The sequence below is a fragment of the Lampetra fluviatilis genome, chromosome 56 (assembly GCF_964198595.1).
Source record: "Lampetra fluviatilis chromosome 56, kcLamFluv1.1, whole genome shotgun sequence".
In the NCBI taxonomy this organism is placed as follows: Eukaryota; Metazoa; Chordata; class Hyperoartia; order Petromyzontiformes; family Petromyzontidae; genus Lampetra; species Lampetra fluviatilis.
In genome coordinates, this window is record NC_136330.1 from 4,331,523 (window position 1) to 4,348,799 (window position 17,277).

General features: G+C 53.8%; 1 protein-coding gene across 6 annotated transcripts in view; it reads left to right on the forward strand.

The window, feature by feature from the left end:
- The window catches only part of LOC144950104 (disks large homolog 2-like), a 422,604-nt gene that overhangs the window by 159,877 nt on the left and 245,450 nt on the right, over nt 1–17,277 (forward strand). For 2 of the 6 annotated variants that reach the window (XM_078880157.1, XM_078880158.1), the window contains exons 1-2: nt 8,932–11,057; nt 16,590–16,643. In XM_078880157.1, the coding sequence (XP_078736283.1) occupies nt 10,104–11,057; nt 16,590–16,643 (1,008 nt within the window). In that variant the 5' untranslated portion in view covers nt 8,932–10,103. Of the gene's footprint in view, nt 1–8,930; nt 11,058–16,589; nt 16,644–17,277 lie in introns of those variants that run through there. The other 4 variants (XM_078880161.1, XM_078880160.1, XM_078880156.1 and 1 more) reach the window with 3 other exon arrangements.

Genomic DNA, 17,277 nt, shown 5'->3' on the forward strand with positions numbered 1-17,277 from the left:
GGAAGAATGGTTAGTGTCCACTTATTGACCTCGCCGATCTCGTCGAGGAGTATAAACCACCATCACGCGAACGCCGCTCATCCTCACAGCAGCAGCAGCAGCAGCAGCGGCTTTTGGCTGCTCGCCGTCGAAGAAAGACGGTGGTCACGACATAGCGCGGCGCTTTCAGACGCTCTTCCGCGGCCGTCTGGAATGCTCTTCCTTCCGATGTTAGGAAGCCGCAGGAGCTATCCACTTTTGAATTATCTAGATATAAAACTCAGTTCAACACACATACATAATGCATACATACATCTGTTTCATAGACACAATTCCTGAATATTAAAACAATCCCCGCTGTCGCTCCAATCATTTGCAATTGCATCCCGCTGCACATACGCAGCGCGTATTCCACCACCGCATTGAAGAGATTAACATGAACCAGTGGCATCTACATCTGCAGAACGTGAAGAACCAGTGGCATCTACATCTGCAGAACGTGAAGAACCAGTGGCATCTACATCTGCAGAACGTGAAGAACCAGTGGCATCTACATCTGCAGAACGTGAAGAACCAGTGGCATCTACATCTGCAGAACGTGAAGAACCAGTGGCATCTACATCTGCAGAACGTGAAGAACCAGTGGCATCTACATCTGCAGAACGTGAAGAACCAGTGGCATCTACATCTGCAGAACGTGAAGAACCAGTGGCATCTACATCTGCAGAACGTGAAGAACCAGTGGCATCTACATCTGCAGAGCGTGAAGAACCAGTGGCATCTACATCTGCAGAACGTGAAGAACCAGTGGCATCTACATCTGCAGAACGTGAAGAACCAGTGGCATCTACATCTGCAGAACGTGAAGAACCAGTGGCATCTACATCTGCAGAACGTGAAGAACCAGTGGCATCTACATCTGCAGAGCGTGAAGAACCAGTGGCATCTACATCTGCAGAACGTGAAGAACCAGTGGCATCTACATCTGCAGAACGTGAAGAACCAGTGGCATCTACATCTGCAGAACGTGAAGAACCAGTGGCATCTACATCTGCAGAACGTGAAGAACCAGTGGCATCTACATCTGCAGAACGTGAAGAACTAGTGGCATCTACATCTACATCTGCACACCATACATTTTTAATGTCCCTTGACTAGCGGCAGGCGCAGAAACTGTGTCGCGCTCTCGGGTGTTCGAGGCATGCCTCGCGGTTCTGAATTTAAATACTTTCTGGGGAATAACCGCGACATGAAACTTTGATGCTCTGCAGAAGCTACCGAATTTATGTTGGGGGGGGGGGTGCGGGGGGGGGGCAAGGGTGGGTGGGGTGCAGCTTTGTGAATGTTAATAAGTACACGTGGGCGCCCTTGGACCCGTTTTGCCTCCAGGCTACTTTACCATCTCAGCGCGAACAAAGTGCCGCCCCTCCACGGTGCATCGTTCCTAAAGTGCCGGCGAAATTTGGCCCGAGTGTAGACAGACATTTTGGGGGGGGCGGGGGGCGGGGGGGGGGGTGGAGGTGAGAGCAAAGGTGCAGCCCTGCAATTGCTTGCTCGGGTCATAGTTGAATGTTGGCGGAAGGGCCTCAAACAGAAAGAACTCCACAGCAGTGTACTTCACTAATTTTCAGGGGTGGGGTGGTGGCACCAGGGGCCGCCAGTAGCTCACGGGCCTTGCAATGAAGAGCACTGCCCTACTGCTTTCATACTAAGGTGGGGGGGGGGGGCGGTGGGGGGGATGCAGGGTCACGGTGAATGTGGATTGGGGAACCCTGGAAAATGTTCCGTGAGATATTAAAGCCTCCCGGGTGCGTAGGGCCCGTTGTTCGACGGGTAAAATTCGGGTGCTCCCCGCCTCTTCAAAGGCTTCTGGGCCGCGTGGAAGAATGGGCCGAAAATATCCCGCAGAGAGCGGCGTTCTTCAGCAGTGCAAGGCCCACGCGGGGCCACTGACAGTCCATGGTGGCCTTCAGTGCGGCCCCTCACGTGCCCCCCCCCCACCCCGATCATCATCATCATCATCGTGCTGCTGCTGCTGTCAAACCTCCAGTGGTTTCAAATGGCGTGGCGGCCCTCACACGGATGTGATGTCTGATCTGATGATGGAAATCCGCGAAGAACGCTGCAGTGGGGCGCCACAATGTTTTCTGGTACAGAGAGGATGGGGGGGGGGGGGCTGGTGAGGGGGGGGGTGTGGCACAGGTGGATGGTACATACGGACTTATGGCGAACTTCTCTCGCTCCGTACGTAGCCAACCGTTTAGAGGATGTCAGGACCACGTCGCCTGCAGTTGGCATCGAACCCACGGCCGCGTGGGGGTCAAGCGCAGGGGTCAAGCACGGGGGTCAAGTGTGGGGGTCAAGTGCGGGGGTCAAGTGCGTGGGTCAAGCGTGGGGGTCAAGCATGGGGGTCAAGTGCGGGGGTCAAGCGCGGGGGTCAAGTGTGGGGGTCAAGCGCGGTGGTCAAGCACGGAGGTCAAGCGCGGGGGTCAAGCGCGGGGGTCAAGCGCGGGGGTCAAGCGTGGGGGTCAAGCGCGGGGGTCAAGTGCAGGGGTCAAGCACGCAAACCATTAAAACCACCACAGCGGTGGCAGCGTCAGGGGGGGAAGAGAGAGAGAGAGAGAAGGGTGGGATATTTTATTTTTTGCGGGGGGGGGGGGGGGGCGAGCGGGGGGGGGGGCGGTTTGCGTGGTGACGGACGGGCAGACGGCAACTCGCCTTTTCCGAAGGCTGCCCTCTGATCCTCAAACGTGAGCGGCTGTTTAAAGATTCACAAGCAGAGCAAGCGGGCAGAACATTCTCCTCCCGAGGACAGGCGGGCGGGAGCGCGTTTGAGGTTGTTCCCGCAGGTGCCTCAAGTAGGCCGGGGCAAGCTCCTCTGTGCGTACGTGTGTGCCTGTTGTACGTAGGTCGAACTTTTTTCGCACCGTACGTAGCCAATCGCGTTGGCGGCGGTTGCGAAGACTTGGCGCAGAAGGACACGCTGCGAGAGAACGTTGCGCGTCCGTGCGTCGTTGGTGTTCAAATCCGGTCGTGAAAACTCTCAAGCCGCGATCGGAATATTTATTTACGTGCTGGAGAGGAATCCGATGAGCTGTGAAGCTCTTTTTTCATAGATGTCCAGTAGGGAGGCACGGGGTTAGAACGGTACAACAAAAAGCACAATACAAACACACGATAGGATTTCGAAATACAGTAAAACCTTGGATTGCGAGTAACTTGGTCTGCGAGTGTTTTGCAAGATGAGGAATTTTTTAAATAAATATTAATTTGATAAACGAGCGAGGTCTTGCAATACGAGTAGTACGTGTATACGCTTTGTCTGCCGAGCGTCACGTGATCACAACTGATATACGAGTGCTTTTGATTACAAACACGTTTCCGGAACGAATTATGCTCGCAATCCAAGCTTTTACTGTATAGGAAAGGTAAGAAAGTCACACAAAAATTCCAAATAAAATGTAGCTATTTTAATTTTAGCAGGTAAGGCCCACTGAGCTATTAGCTTCTTTTTCAGACGCGACCTGTCCACAAATGATAGCTCAACGAAGTGGCTTATCACGTGGAAATGTGCAGCAGCTGAATACAGTACTCAAAGCACGTGCCGATTCTAAATGTGGAGGGAAAAAAGCGGTGGACCCGGAAAAAAATCCACGTGACCACGGGGAGAGAGACACGCAAACTCCAAATATACAGCAGCAGGCGTCAGGGTCGGGATCGAACCCACGATCTCCTGCATACCAGGCGAGGTAATTAACATCTCCTAGCCACCGTGATGATGATGAGAGAGACACGCAAACTCCAAATATACAGCAGGCATCAGGGTCGGGATCAAACCCACGACCTCCTGTATACCAGGTGAGGTAGTTGACATCTTCTAGCCACCGTGATGATGAAGAGAGAGAGAGACACGCAAACTCTAAATGTACAGCATACGTCAGGGTCGGGATCGAACCCACGCCCTCCTGCATACCAGGCGAGGTAGTTAACATTTCACCACCGTGGAGCCCCCTCCCACCCCCCCCAATATTATATAACCAAATTCCATTGTTTGAGCTGTAGTAAGCTAAATGTATTTAACAGCCAACCGTAAAGTTACGCGTGTACAATTGTCGTGACCAACTCGGGCAGTCAGCTCGCTCCATTCGAGAGCCTGGTTTGACCGCGGGTTGACTGAACCCCGAATTTAAACTCAGCGAATCCTCGTCAGCGGCTCAGAGCTCTTGACACAGCATCAAGCCGGCCGAGCCACCCGGCCACTCCTCCGTAAGAGAAGGAGATTCTTGTAGTCGCGGGAAAAAATGTCACTCTGGAGTTTGCGTGTCTCTCTCTCACTCTCTCCTTCTCCCCGTGGTCGCGTGGAGTTTTCTCCGGGTCCTCCGTTTTTTTTCCCCCCTCTTCATGTTCGGAGTCGACGTCACTCGTTCAGAGCGTTCGGCTACTAGACATTTCCACGCGATGATGATATCAGCCACTTCGGTTCGGGCTATCGTTCTTGGTAGCCTGGTCGCTTCTGAAAAAAAGAGCGAAAATAGCTGGGTGGGCCTTACCCGGTGAAAACAATTAAATAAAAGTGTTATCGTTTAGTTTACGTAGACCGCCCTTCACTGGCAGCATCGGCCAAAGTCGTGCATAGTCGCATCTCGGAATAAAGGATGGGTGGGGATGGTGTGGGGGGAGGGGGGTGGTGAGCAGGGGGGGGGGCGGCACGGTGGGAAAGAGGGGGGCAGTTGGGTGTGCAGTGGATCGATTGATCAGCCCTCCCCCGATGCCTCCAATGTAAAGGTCGGCATCATCATGAAGTGCATTGTACATTGAGGTCCAGACCTCCTGGCCAGTTTAAAAGACCGCGCTAACACACAGAGAGAGAGGGGGGGGGGATCCACCGGCGATCAGGAGATGATGGGGTGAGAGAAGTTTGGGCGGGGAGAAGCTAGAACTCTCCTGGGGGAAGAAAATAACGGGAACCGTTTTGTTCTTCTTGGTTCTTTCGGTCAAGTCACGTAGAATGGAAATAATAAAATAATAAAAATAAAACATAATAAAATAATTCTCACGACGTTTCAGCCACAACGCAAGCAGCCGTCATCAGGTGTAGAACAGGTCTGTCGAGAAGACAGAGTCTGAATGAAAAGGGGAACCGTTTTGCCCGGTTGCAATATCGTCGCGAGCACGTGTGAGAGAATTGGTGCCGTAGAAGCTGAGTGGACTTGCCCACGTGCGTGACCCGGCGGTGTGGAGGTCGGCCCCTGTGGGGCAGGAGGCTCGTGAAGGACCGCTGCTGGGCGGTCGGAGGCAGTCGCCCTCCAGCGATCACGGCAGGGCGGAGCAGCGACGCTTACAGCGACGAGCGGAGCGCCGGGCGCGCGTAAAATGCAGCGAGAGTTTTTGTGCAGTGGGTCGGTACAGGCGGTGTATCTGCCAGTCAGTTGGACGAGTAGTCGGGATTTCGCGAACAGTATTATCCGCAATAGAGGTTTTTGGGTTGTGTCGCGTAAATATATAAATGTGTCGTTAAACCCGTCACCACCCGACACAGCCAATTGCTAAGGTTTGTCACGTAAACAGAACATGTCAATTCGTTACTAGTTCAGTACACTGGTGTGTTGTAAAGTAAATTGTAAATGTTGTGGGTTAACTCTCCAACAAACCGGTGTGCTGAACTAGTAAAGAATTGCCATGTTTTGTTTACGTGAAAAACTTTACTAATTGGCTGTGTCGGATGGTGGCGGGTTTAACGACACACATTTACATGATCTCACCCAAAAACCTCGATTATGGATATCTGCCAGTCACCTGCAGTTATTTAACTCGTAACCCCGGGGGTGTCTCGTGACCCTCCTTTCCAGGAAGCCTTCGACACTTCACATGGCCTCGAAGTGCACCTGGCCTGGCACAACACCCATGGGTGACGCTACCGGTCAATTCGAGGCGAGTGGCGAGTTTGTTGTTGTTGTTGTTGTGTACGCGCACGCTACATCTACCCCAGGTGTCTGTCCCGTGACCTCCTGCCAGCGGGCCTTCGACAACTTCACGTGGCATTAAAGTGCACCTAGCCTGGCACAGGCGCCGTGGTGACGTCACAGCCACGCGGATTGCGGTTGCTGCTGTTGTTGTTGTTGTACAAAGACAAATATCCCCATGTAGCCGAGCATGACCCTTGGAGCAAGTGCTGCTAGCGAGCGGTCAGCGCCCACGCCCGGCCGCCTTTGTCTCCCCACTGCTGGCGTTTACGCACGACACCAGGTATCAGCTGAGGCTTAGTGTTAGCCGCGTGCGGGATTCGAACCCAGGTCACCAAATTCTTAGGTTTTTTCGGTAAAGTCACGTAGGTAAAACATCAAAATTAATGAAAATAAAATAAAATATAAACAAAAATCACGACGTTTCGGAGGCAACACAAGTCTCCATCATCAGGTGGGACCATCACAGCCAGATTAGCTGCACTTGATGCAGCCAGATTAGCTGCACTTGATGCAGCTAATCTGGCTGTGACGGTCCCACCTGATGACGGAGACTTGTGTTGCCTCCGAAACGTCGTGATTTTTGTTTTTATTTTATTTTATTTTCATTAATTTTGATGTTTTACCTACGTGACTTTACCGAAAAAACCTAAGAATATGATTCCTTGCAGTCACGAAAGCTTCAAACCAGGTCACCAAGTTGGGGTGATGGCCTAAACAAGGGGCCACTATCGGCTCTTTGAGTGACCGCTCCGTGATCGTCGTCCCACCGTTCCCGTGCCCACCACGCGGCGCGTCGCGCGGCGCTCGAAACGTTGATTTTGTCACCGGATTCGTAAACCAAGAACAAAAATGCCTCTTCTTGTTATTTTGGGGTAGCCGACCCCTGGCCTAACCGCTGCGCGACTCCAGCGTGTGTATTCATACGAACAAAGACAAAGACCCCCCCCGTATAGCCTTAACAGACTGTAGGGGCAAGTGCTGTTAGCGAGCACCTATGAAGGCCGCAACGGTACCCGAGGGGGTGGGTGGCCAGCACCACGCCCGACCGCCTTTGTCTCCCCAACGGCGATGTATACACACTGCAACAGGTACTCATTTGAGGCTGAGTCGACCTAGGGGAGGCCCGGGACCGGTTCAGATAATCGTCACTGGTGTTGGCCGTGAGCGGGAATCGAACCCGGGTCGCCAGGTTCATAGCTTAGCGCGCTAACCGCTACACCACCGCTCCCCCATACGAACACACACACACACACACGCGCACGCGCGCGCGCACGCAGCTGCTTCACGCACACATCAAAGGCCCTTCTGATGTCCGCAGGTGTCACTTTGAGTAGACCGCTCTTGCAAAGGTGATCACACCGGGCCCAATCACTCCTCCAGTGCGGCGGCGGCGCAAATCTCGCGAAGGATTCTACTCGGACACCTGACATCGTTACCGTCGATCCGTGCGTCGCTCATCACCGCGCGTCGCTTATGAGCTGCTCACTAACGATAAATAAGGGCAGCCCCCTCCGCCCCCCCCCCAGCCCCCCCGGCTGATTGAGATTGGGAGATCGGCAGACACAACCTTCGTCTGATAATTTGGGGCGCCGCGGTGGATAGGGAAATGTTAACTACCTCGCCTTGTCCGCAGGAGGTCGTGTGTTCGATCCCGACCCTGACGATGCCTGCTGTATATTTGGAGTTTGCGTGTCTCTCTCTATTTCATCATCATCACGGTGGCTAGGAGATGTTCACTACCTCGCCTGGTCTACAGGAGCTCGTGGGTTCGATCCCGACCCTGACGCCTGCTGCTGTAAATTTGGAGTTTGCGTGTCTCTCTCTCCGTGGAGATGTTAACTACCTCGCCTGGTGTACAGGTGGTTGTGGGTTCGATCTCGACCCTGACGATGCCTGCTGTATTTTTGGAGTTTGCGTGTCTCTCTCTCCGTCGAGATGTTAACTACCTCGCCTGGTGTACAGGTGGTCGTAGGTTCGATCTCGACCCTGATGATGCCTGCTGTATTTTTGGAGTTTGCGTGTCTCTCTCTCTCTCATCATCACGGTGGCTAGGAGATGTTAACTACCTCGCCTGGTGCGCAGGAGATCGTGGGTTCGATCTCGACCCTGACGATGCCTGCTGCTGTATATTTGGAGTTTGCGTGTCTCTCTCTCCTCTCTCCCCGTGGTCGCGTGGATTTTTCTCCGGGCCCTCCGGGTTTTCCCCTCCACGTTTAGGATCAACGTCACGCGTTTATTCGAGTATTTGGCTGCTGTACATTTCCACGTAATAAGCACTACCTCGTTGAGGCTGTCATTTGTGATAGTCAGGTCGCATCTGTAAAAAAAGAAAGAGCTGTATAACTCGAGTGGGGCCTTACACCTGACAAAATAAATAAAAATAACAGTAAAAAAACCCCCCATCGCATTGATGTCTCCGTGTCGTTCTTCCATTATTTATTTATTTCTCTCTCGTCGGACGCGACCGTCGGTTGCTATGAGGAGGTGGTGGTGGTGGTGGTGATGGGGGACTCGGCGAGTGTGGGCCGTCACTTTCAAGTTGCGGGGGCGGGGGGAGGGGGGGTGGGAGGGGAGGGGTTGGGGGGGAGGGGGTGAGGGGGAGGTGGGAAGGAGGAGAGAGGGGGGGAGGGTGGAGGAGAGAGGGGGGGGGGAAGAGGGGGATGAGAGGGTGGGAGGGGGGTGGGAAGGGGAGAGAGTGGGAAGGGGGAGAGAGGGGGGGGTGTGGGTGGGGGAGGGGGGAGAGGGGAGTAGAAGAGGTGGGGGTGGTAGGGGGGAGAGGGGGGGTGGGTGGGGAAGAGGTGGAAGGGGGAGAGGGGGGTAGAAGAGGTGGGGGGTGGGAGGGGGGAGAGGGCGGGGGGGGAGAGGGGGATGAGAGGGTGGGAGGGAGAGAGAGGGGGGGTGGAGGAGAGAAGGGGGGGGAGAGAAGGGGGGGGAGGGGCATCAGAGCACAGCGGCATCCCAGCACAGTTTTTATAGGGAGAGGGACGCGGTGGAAAATATTCGCAGAGGGCGTTCGGAGTGATCCGGAGAAGAAGGTTCCATTCCTGGGGCCTGCGCGGAAATCTGCGAGCGCGTTGAGTCCGAGGAGGAGAACGAGAGGGGGGGGGGGGGGAAGGGAGGGGGGTGGTGACGATCAATTCGTTGGCATCAATCGGACAGAGTTGATAATTATCGCTGATACCCCCCCCGCCCCGAATAATACGTAAAACTGTTGCGACGAAATTCTCCAAGCTTCTTGTTGTTTAGCCGCGGTAGCTGGCGCGTGTTTTCAGTGCTCGCACCTCGAAGAGACGCGAATATCGGTGTCGCGGTATGGCGTTTAGCGTCGCCTGGTTCGATGTTAGTTCCGTGAAATCGACGTGGACTGTGGGATTTGTTTGGTAAATAATAGCAACAACTGTGGTGTATATTAACCCGGAGAATTAGCGTCGCGTTCGCCTTCCAACAATTGCTTCAGCAGTTTATAATGGTTTTCATCATCATCATCATCATCGTCGCTGAACTTGATTGAAAGTTCTCACCGCGTAGGTGTTGGACAACTGACACGTGGCTACATATTTAATCGTGCAAAACCGCTTCTTGTCGTGAATACGCAATGCACTGCTACGCCTGCAGCAGCATCATCGACATCACGTTTGTATCGGCCATCGCGATTATCTTAGAGGGGGTTTGAACTTCGCGAAAAAAACCTAACAACAACAGCAACCACTACACGGCAGCAACCCCCATCTACGTCTCCCCCCCTCCCCCCCCCCACTTTGTCCGCCGTTTCGCTGAAATTCGCCGCTGCTCTGTTGTTGACGCGGCTTCTCAGCTCTTCGCCACCATCACCGGCACCACCACCGCCACCACCCACCCACCACTACCTCGTGAACCGCATCGATATAACACCAGTTCATTATAGAATACGCCTCGTTTCGACACTCGCAGTCCGTCCGTCCGTCCGTCGCGCCTTTCAGGAACGCATCCCCCCCCCTGCCCCCGACGTAAACTCGGAATATCACCGGAGCTTCACCACGAGAGCTGGTCCATCTGCACCGTCGAGGTCACGGCGTTAACGGTGGGAGAGGCGGGCGGGCGGGCGGGCGAGTTGGTCTGTGGATTTTTTTAGTTTCTTTCTTTCTCGGACGTTAACGCGACCGACACCGCGAGCCCACCATGAACTACGTCCTTGCCAACAACGCGACGCTGCTCGCCCCGCGGCGGCAGCGCCGTAAGAGCTGCCCGGGGACGTCGCTCGTTGGCGCGCGGGACCTCCTGCTCGACCGCTCGCAGAACCAGCAGAACTCGCACGGCCAACACCAGCAGCAGCATCACCATCATCACCAGCAGCAGCAGCAGCAGCAGAAGCGCAGCTCCCTGGACAGCCCCGAATCCGCGGGCGTTCCCGATCAGAAGATCAAGCGAGGTTCGGTCTGCGAGCACTCCGGGGGCTCCTCCGGCCTGGGCTTGGGTCCGCTCCTGGGACTGCGCCGCAGCTCCCTCCTCGAGCCGGCTCCGTCGAGCCCCAGCGAGAAGGAGCGCGCGCGATCGTTCGAGGAGCGCGCGACTGGCTCTAGCCACCACCAGCACCACCACCAGCAGCAGCAGCAGCGCCACCGGCAAAAGCCGGTGTGCGCCACGCTGAGCGCCAACGCGGCTTACGAGCGCGGCGGATCCGACGGGATCGGGGAATCCGGGGCGAGGAAGAGCGGCGCCGGCAGCGGCGGCAAGGAACGCCGGCAGAACTCGCTCGGCGAAGCGGGCAGCGGCGCTGGCGGCGCGGCGACCGGGAAGGCCAGCTTCCGAGAGAAGGTCCACTCGGCACCCAGCGTCCTGCAGAAGAGCAACTCGACGGGAGAGGGCGGCGGGCACGGCGCCCGCGGCTCGTTGGTGCGGGAGCTCGGAGAGAGCCTGGCGCGGAGCCTCAATCACATCCGCGCGCCGGGAACCGCGGCTTCGACTCCGGCGGCGGTGGCGGCGGTGGCGGTGGCCAAGCGTCGTTCGCTGGAGTGGCAACGCGGCATGGGCAGGGGTTCGTCGGGGTGGCGCTCGGTGCTCACGCGTCTCGGCCGTCGGCACAGCGAGGCCGATGGGCCGGTGCCGATCTTGCGCCACGGCCACTCCGGGCAGGTGAGCGAAGCTTCGGGGTGGCGAACGTTGCGGTCGGATTTGGCGGGCCTGGACGATGTTTTAGATTTGAAGCTTTCGTGACTGCAAGGATTCATACTCTTAGTTCTTTCGGTAAAGTCACGTAGGTAAAAAATGAAATTAAAATTAATAAAATAAAATAAAAAATGAAATTAAAATTAATAATTTTAATTTCATTTTTTACCCACGTGACTTTACCGAAAGAACTAAGAATATGGACGATGTTTTTTTTTTCGGTCGGGTGGCGGTAGGTAATGGGGTGCGCTGCAGTGACGAATTCACTCGTCGACAGAGTAAAGTTATTATTTTTTTAAATATATATTTTTAGTTCAGAGAAAGAGAAGGGGACGGCTGTTGATATGTTTTCTGTTTGTATCTTATTATTGGTTCTTTCGGTAAAATCACGTAGAAGGGAAATAATATTAATACATCTTCTTGGTTCATTCGGTAAAGTCACGTAGGAGGGAAATAAAAAAACATACTAAAATAATATAATAATTTAATATACATTTTTTTACTTTTTTATTTTATTATTTCCCTTCTACGTGACTTTACCGAAAGAACCAAGAAGATGAATCCCTGCAGTCACGAAAGCTTTAAATCGAAATATTAATACAATAATATAATATTATTTCCCCTTCGACGTGACTTTACCGAAAGAACCCATAATAATATGAATCCCTACAGTCACGAAAGCTTTAAATCGAAATTTGTTTGCATCTGTTAAAATAACGCACTGTATCGCACATTTGGCGGTGGCGCACGCCGGTAAAGCCAGCGCTGCAGCGGTGGAGGCAGCAGCCAGGGTTAGCGGATCGCACACAGATGGGATTGTGGAACTCCCTTCCCGACCCGCGTGCTTTGAGAAGGTTCGCTAGGCGAGGGCGGTACTACAGCGGGTGGACTGATCGCCGTCTGTTTAACACGTAGGCTTTTGCGACCAATATCATCCATAATCTTCTTGGTTCTTTCGGTAAAGTCACGTAGAAGGGGAATAATAAAATGATGAAAATAAAACATTATAAAATAATAATTTAAAAATAAAACATAATAAAATAATTATTTTGTTATGCTTTATTTTATTATTTTTTATTTTTATTATTTTATTATTTCCCTTCTACGTGACTTTACCGAAAGAACCAAGAAGATGAATCCCTGCAGTCACGAAAGCTTTAAATCGAAAAATCATCCATAATATCGGGTTTTTTGGGTTTAGATCGCATAAATATATAAATTAGCACTGTGCTGTACTAGTAACGAATTTGCACGTTCTGTTTACGTGACAACCTTACTAATTGGTTGTGTCGGGTGGTGGCGGGTTTAACGACACATTTATATGTATGCATCTAACCCAAAAAAACCGATATTATGGATGATCGCCATCTGTTTCCATCGACACGGGGATCGAGCGTTTCCACCTCGCGCAAGGAATGTGGTTTTCTCCGGGTGCTCTGGTCTCCTCCCCGTGTGAATCATCACAATAAACGCGACTCATCATTCATTGGCTGAAAAGATCTTATAAATGAAATCCCAATCTGCCTATGTATATGTGTACGTACGTTGAACTTCTTTCGCACCGTACGTAGCCAACCGTGCTTATCGGAGGTGCGGGGGAAGGACAACTGAAGACAAACATCAGTTTTAAAGAAATCAGTGGGTGGGTGGGTGAGTTGGTGGATGGGTGGGTGGGTGAGTGGGTGGGTGAGTGTGTGGGTGGGTGAGTGTGTGGGTGTGTGAGTGTGTGAGTGTGTCGGTGGGTGAGTGTGTGGGTGGGTGAGTGTGTGTGCGTGGGTGAGTGTGTGGGTGGGTGTGTGGGTGGGTGAGTGTGTGTGCGTGGGTGGGTGTGTGTGTGGGTGAGTGTGTGGGTGGGTGAGTGTGTGGGTGGGTGTGTGGGCGAGTGTGTGGGTGGGTGAGTGTGTGGGTGGGTGGGTGAGTGTGTGGGTGGGTGCGTGAGTGGGTGGGTGGGTGAGTGGGTGGGTGAGTGTGTGGGTGGGTGGGTGAGTGTGTGGGTGGGTGAGTGTGTGGGTGGGTGGGTGAGTGTGCGGGTGTGTGAGTGTGTGAGTGTGTGGGTGGGTGAGTGTGTGGGTGGGTGAGTATGTGTGCATGGGTGAGTGTTTGGGTGGGTGAGTGAGTGAGTGTGTGGGTGTGTGGGTGGGTGAGTGGGTGGGTGGGTGAGTGTGTGAGTGTGTGGGTGTGAGTGTGTGAGTGTGTGGGTGGGTGAGTGTGTGTGCGTGGGTGAGTGTGTGGGTGTGTGAGTGTGTGAGTGTGTGGGTGGGTGAGTGTGTGGGTGGGTGAGTGTGTGTGCGTGGGTGGGTGTGTGGGTGTGTGAGTGTGTGAGTGTGTCGGTGGGTGAGTGTGTCGGTGGGTGAGTGTGTGTGCGTGGGTGGGTGTGTGAGTCTGTGAGTGTGTGAGTGTGTGGGTGGGTGAGTGTGTGGGTGGGTGAGTGTGTGGGTGGGTGAGTGAGTGTGTGGGTGGGTGAGTGTGTGGGTGGGTGAGTGTGTGGGTGGGTGGGTGTGTGGGTGGGTGGGTGAGTGTGTGGGTGGGTGGGTGAGTGAGTGTGTGGGTGAGTGTGTGTGCGTTGGTGGGTGTGTGTGTGGGTGAGTGTGTGGGTGGGTGAGTGTGTGTGTGGGTGAGTGTGTGGGTGGGTGAGTGTGTGGGTGGGTGGGTGAGTGGGTGGGTGAGTGTGTGGGTGGGTGGGTGGGTGAGTGTGTGGGTGGGTGAGTGTGTGGGTGGGTGAGTGTGTGGGTGGGTGAGTGTGTGTGGGTGGGTGAGTGTGTGGGTGGGTGGGTGAGTGTGTGGGTGGGTGAGTGGGTGGGTGTGTGAGTGTGTGGGTGGGTGAGTGAGTGTGTGGGTGTGTGAGTGTGTGAGTGTGTGGGTGGGTGAGTATGTGTGCATGTGTGAGTGTGTGGGTGTGTGAGTGTGTGGGTGGGTGAGTGTGTGTGGGTGGGTGAGTGTGTGGATGGGTGGGTGGGTAGGTGAGTGAGTGTGTGGGTGAGTGTGTGTGCGTGGGTGGGTGTGTGTGTGGGTGAGTGTGTGGGTGGGTGGGTGAGTGTGTGGGTGTGTGGGTGGGTGAGTGTGTCGGTGGGTGAGTGTGTGGGTGGGTGAGTGTGTGTGCGTGGGTGGGTGTGTGGGTGTGTGAGTGTGTGAGTGTGTCGGTGGGTGATTGTGTGGGTGGGTGAGTGTGTGGGTGGGTGTGTGAGTGTGTGAGTGTGTGGGTGGGTGAGTGTGTGGGTGGGTGTGTGGGTGAGTGTGTGGGTGTGTGAGTGTGTGGGTGGGTGGGTGAGTGAGTGTGTGGATGAGTGTGTGTGCGTGGGTGGGTGTGTGTGTGGGTGAGTGTGTGGGTGGGTGGGTAAGTGAGTGTGTGGGTGGGTGAGAGTGTGGATGGGTGGGTGGGTAGGTGAGTGAGTGTATGTACGTTTAACTTCTTTCGCACCGTACATAACCGACCGTGCTAATCGGAGGTATGGGGGGGGGCTTGTCAAACAAGAGTGTGCCTCTCTTGGATAAATAAGTCAATGATAAACTATTGCAATGTATTATAATAATTATAGTGTATAATGACCATTATTATAAGCAGTAATTGTCAGTGAAATATTTTAAATGCATTTTTTAAAATCAAGTTTCAATTGCCTGCCCTTTGTCAAACCACTGGCTGGATGGATGGAAGAGATTATGGACACATTATCTAATAGTTTGCGGGTCATGTAGTGGCAGATAAAAAAAAATACTCAGCACGTTCATCAACACCCACTGTGGCCCTTAAAAGTAAAAAATAAAAAATAAAACGGCAAAACCTTTGAAGGCGGTGGCCCTTTCTCCAAGCGCACATTGATGAGGTGGTTGAGCGGGCTGAGCGAGAGCAGCTGGCGATCTAAATGTCGCAAGTTCAAGCCTGGGTCAGGGGTCCGAACTCGGTTCGTCGTATCTCTGAAGAGAGAAGATCAATGAATGGTTAACGGCGTGGTTGCGTGGATCGATAGCCCTGCCCTCGTCCACGGGAATGTGGAATCTTCGCCACTGCACTCTCGATGCTCATTCGAGCACGAAATCACTTCGACTTGACTCTCATTGCCATACCATCGAGTTACCTTTGAGGTTGTGTGAGGTTCTGAATTCACGAATCCCCGTGGGTCGAATCGAACTGAGCTCAGCGCGACCGACTTCTGCCCCCCTGGGACGTGGCTTGCGTTGAAGCCGGACGCAAAAAAACGCGAGTTGTGGAATCAATTCGCCCATGTCACCGACCCAGAACCGGCCCTAGACCTTTGGGGGCCCTAAGCAAAATTTGGTTGGAGGCCCCTTTGATGTATGATTTTTTTCACCCACTCGCTAGCAGTGACTCTAGGGGGGCCCTCTGCTGGCCACGGGGCCCTTTGCAATTGCAAGGGTCGCTTAGTGGCTGGGCCGGCTCTGCACCGACCCCTCCACTCCCCCCCCCTCTTTCCCACGAGGCATAACGTGGCCTACCGACGATGCCGCCGGTCTTGCCCCCCCCCCCTCTCCCGTCGAAGCCGTCGATTTCCGCATGGCCTCGCGGATTTCTAAAACGCGGCGCAAAACGATCGACCGCCGACAAATCGTTTGAAAGCTCGGCGTTACCGTCCGGCCGTCCATAAATGACGTCATGCACCTAGGGGGGGGGGGGGGGGTGTCAGACATTTGTGTGTGTGACGAGGGGGGGGGTGGGGTTTGAGAAATGTGACGTCACATCAAAATGCGCAACTTGAAATAAATATAGACAACACGTTCTACTTAATTAAATATACTTTTTAATAAATGTTTTCTCCTACAACATCAGAGTGCAGCGCTACATTAAATACGCACTACAATGACAATAGTTTAAAGCGATTTGAAGCATGTTTTTTGGGGGGGGGGCAGAGCTTTGTGACGTCATATTTGAGGGGGGGGGGTCTTACTTTTTGTGACCCACAGACTCACAGAGACCCATAGCCTCACACAGAGACCCGTACTCACACAGAGACCCATCGACTCACACAGAGACCCATCGACTCACACAGAAACCCATCGACTCACACAGAGACCCATCGACTCGCACAGAGACCGATCGACTCGCACAGAGACCCACAGACTCACACAGAGACCCACATACTCACACAGAGACCGATCGACTCAGACGGAGACCCATCGACTCAGACGGAGACCCATAGACTCACACAGAGACCCATAGACTGTGTCTTTCTCTGTGTCTCTCTCTGTGTCTCTCTCTGTGTCTCTCTCTCTGTGTCTCTCTCTGTGTGTCTCTCTCTCTCTCTCTCTGTGTCTCTCTCTTTCACTCTTTGTCTCCCTCTGTGTGTGTCTCTCTCTTTGTCTCCCTGTGTCTCTCCCTGTCTCTCTCCCTGTGTCTATCTCTGTGTCTCTCTCTGTCTATCTCCCTGTGTGTCTCTCTCTCTGTCTCTCTCTGTCTCTCCCTGTGTCTCTGTGTCTCTCCCTGTGTCTCTCTGTGTCTCTCCCTGTGTCTCTCTCGTGATGCCGCTCTCTCTGTTTTCCCCGCAGACGAACTCGCCGCCTGTGATCGTGAGCACCGACACCTTGGACTCGTCGCCATACGTGAGTGGACACCTCCCCCGAGGCCGTCGCCACCTGTGTAGTGGGTTCGAATCAGGTGCACACACACGCAGCTTGGAGGCAACACTATTTATTAAACCGTAAGTAATATAACACTGTACATGAGGTGGTGACCACCTTCCTCAACTCACTAACACTCTGGAACACGACACAGACTGGACCAGGCAGGCAACTGGCTGCCTGGCCCAGGACGACTACCCGGGACTTGAGGACCGATGATGTCGTCTTCACTTCGGAGTACAAAAGCCTCGATCTGCGTTCACACCCCGCTTATATCTGCTCTGGCGTGGCCGGCTCTGCCCAGGCCACGCCTCCCTTCCCAGGCCACGCCTCCCTTCCCCCACCTCTGGGAAGGTCCGGGTCCCTTCACCACGTGACCCCCCAGGCACCCCCTTGGGGCCTCCAGCCCTCGTAGGGGCCGACACAGTAGTGACCGTTCTATGTCACTACACCTGCGTGGAGAATACGCAGCCGTTTCGAACGCGGCGGCCGCCCTCGGTTCAACGCCGACGGTCATCATGGGGTTCTTAATTCTAGATTTTTGAAGCTTTCGTGACTGCAAGGATCCATACTCTTAGTTCTTTCGGTAAAGTCACGTAGGTAAAAAAAATGAAAT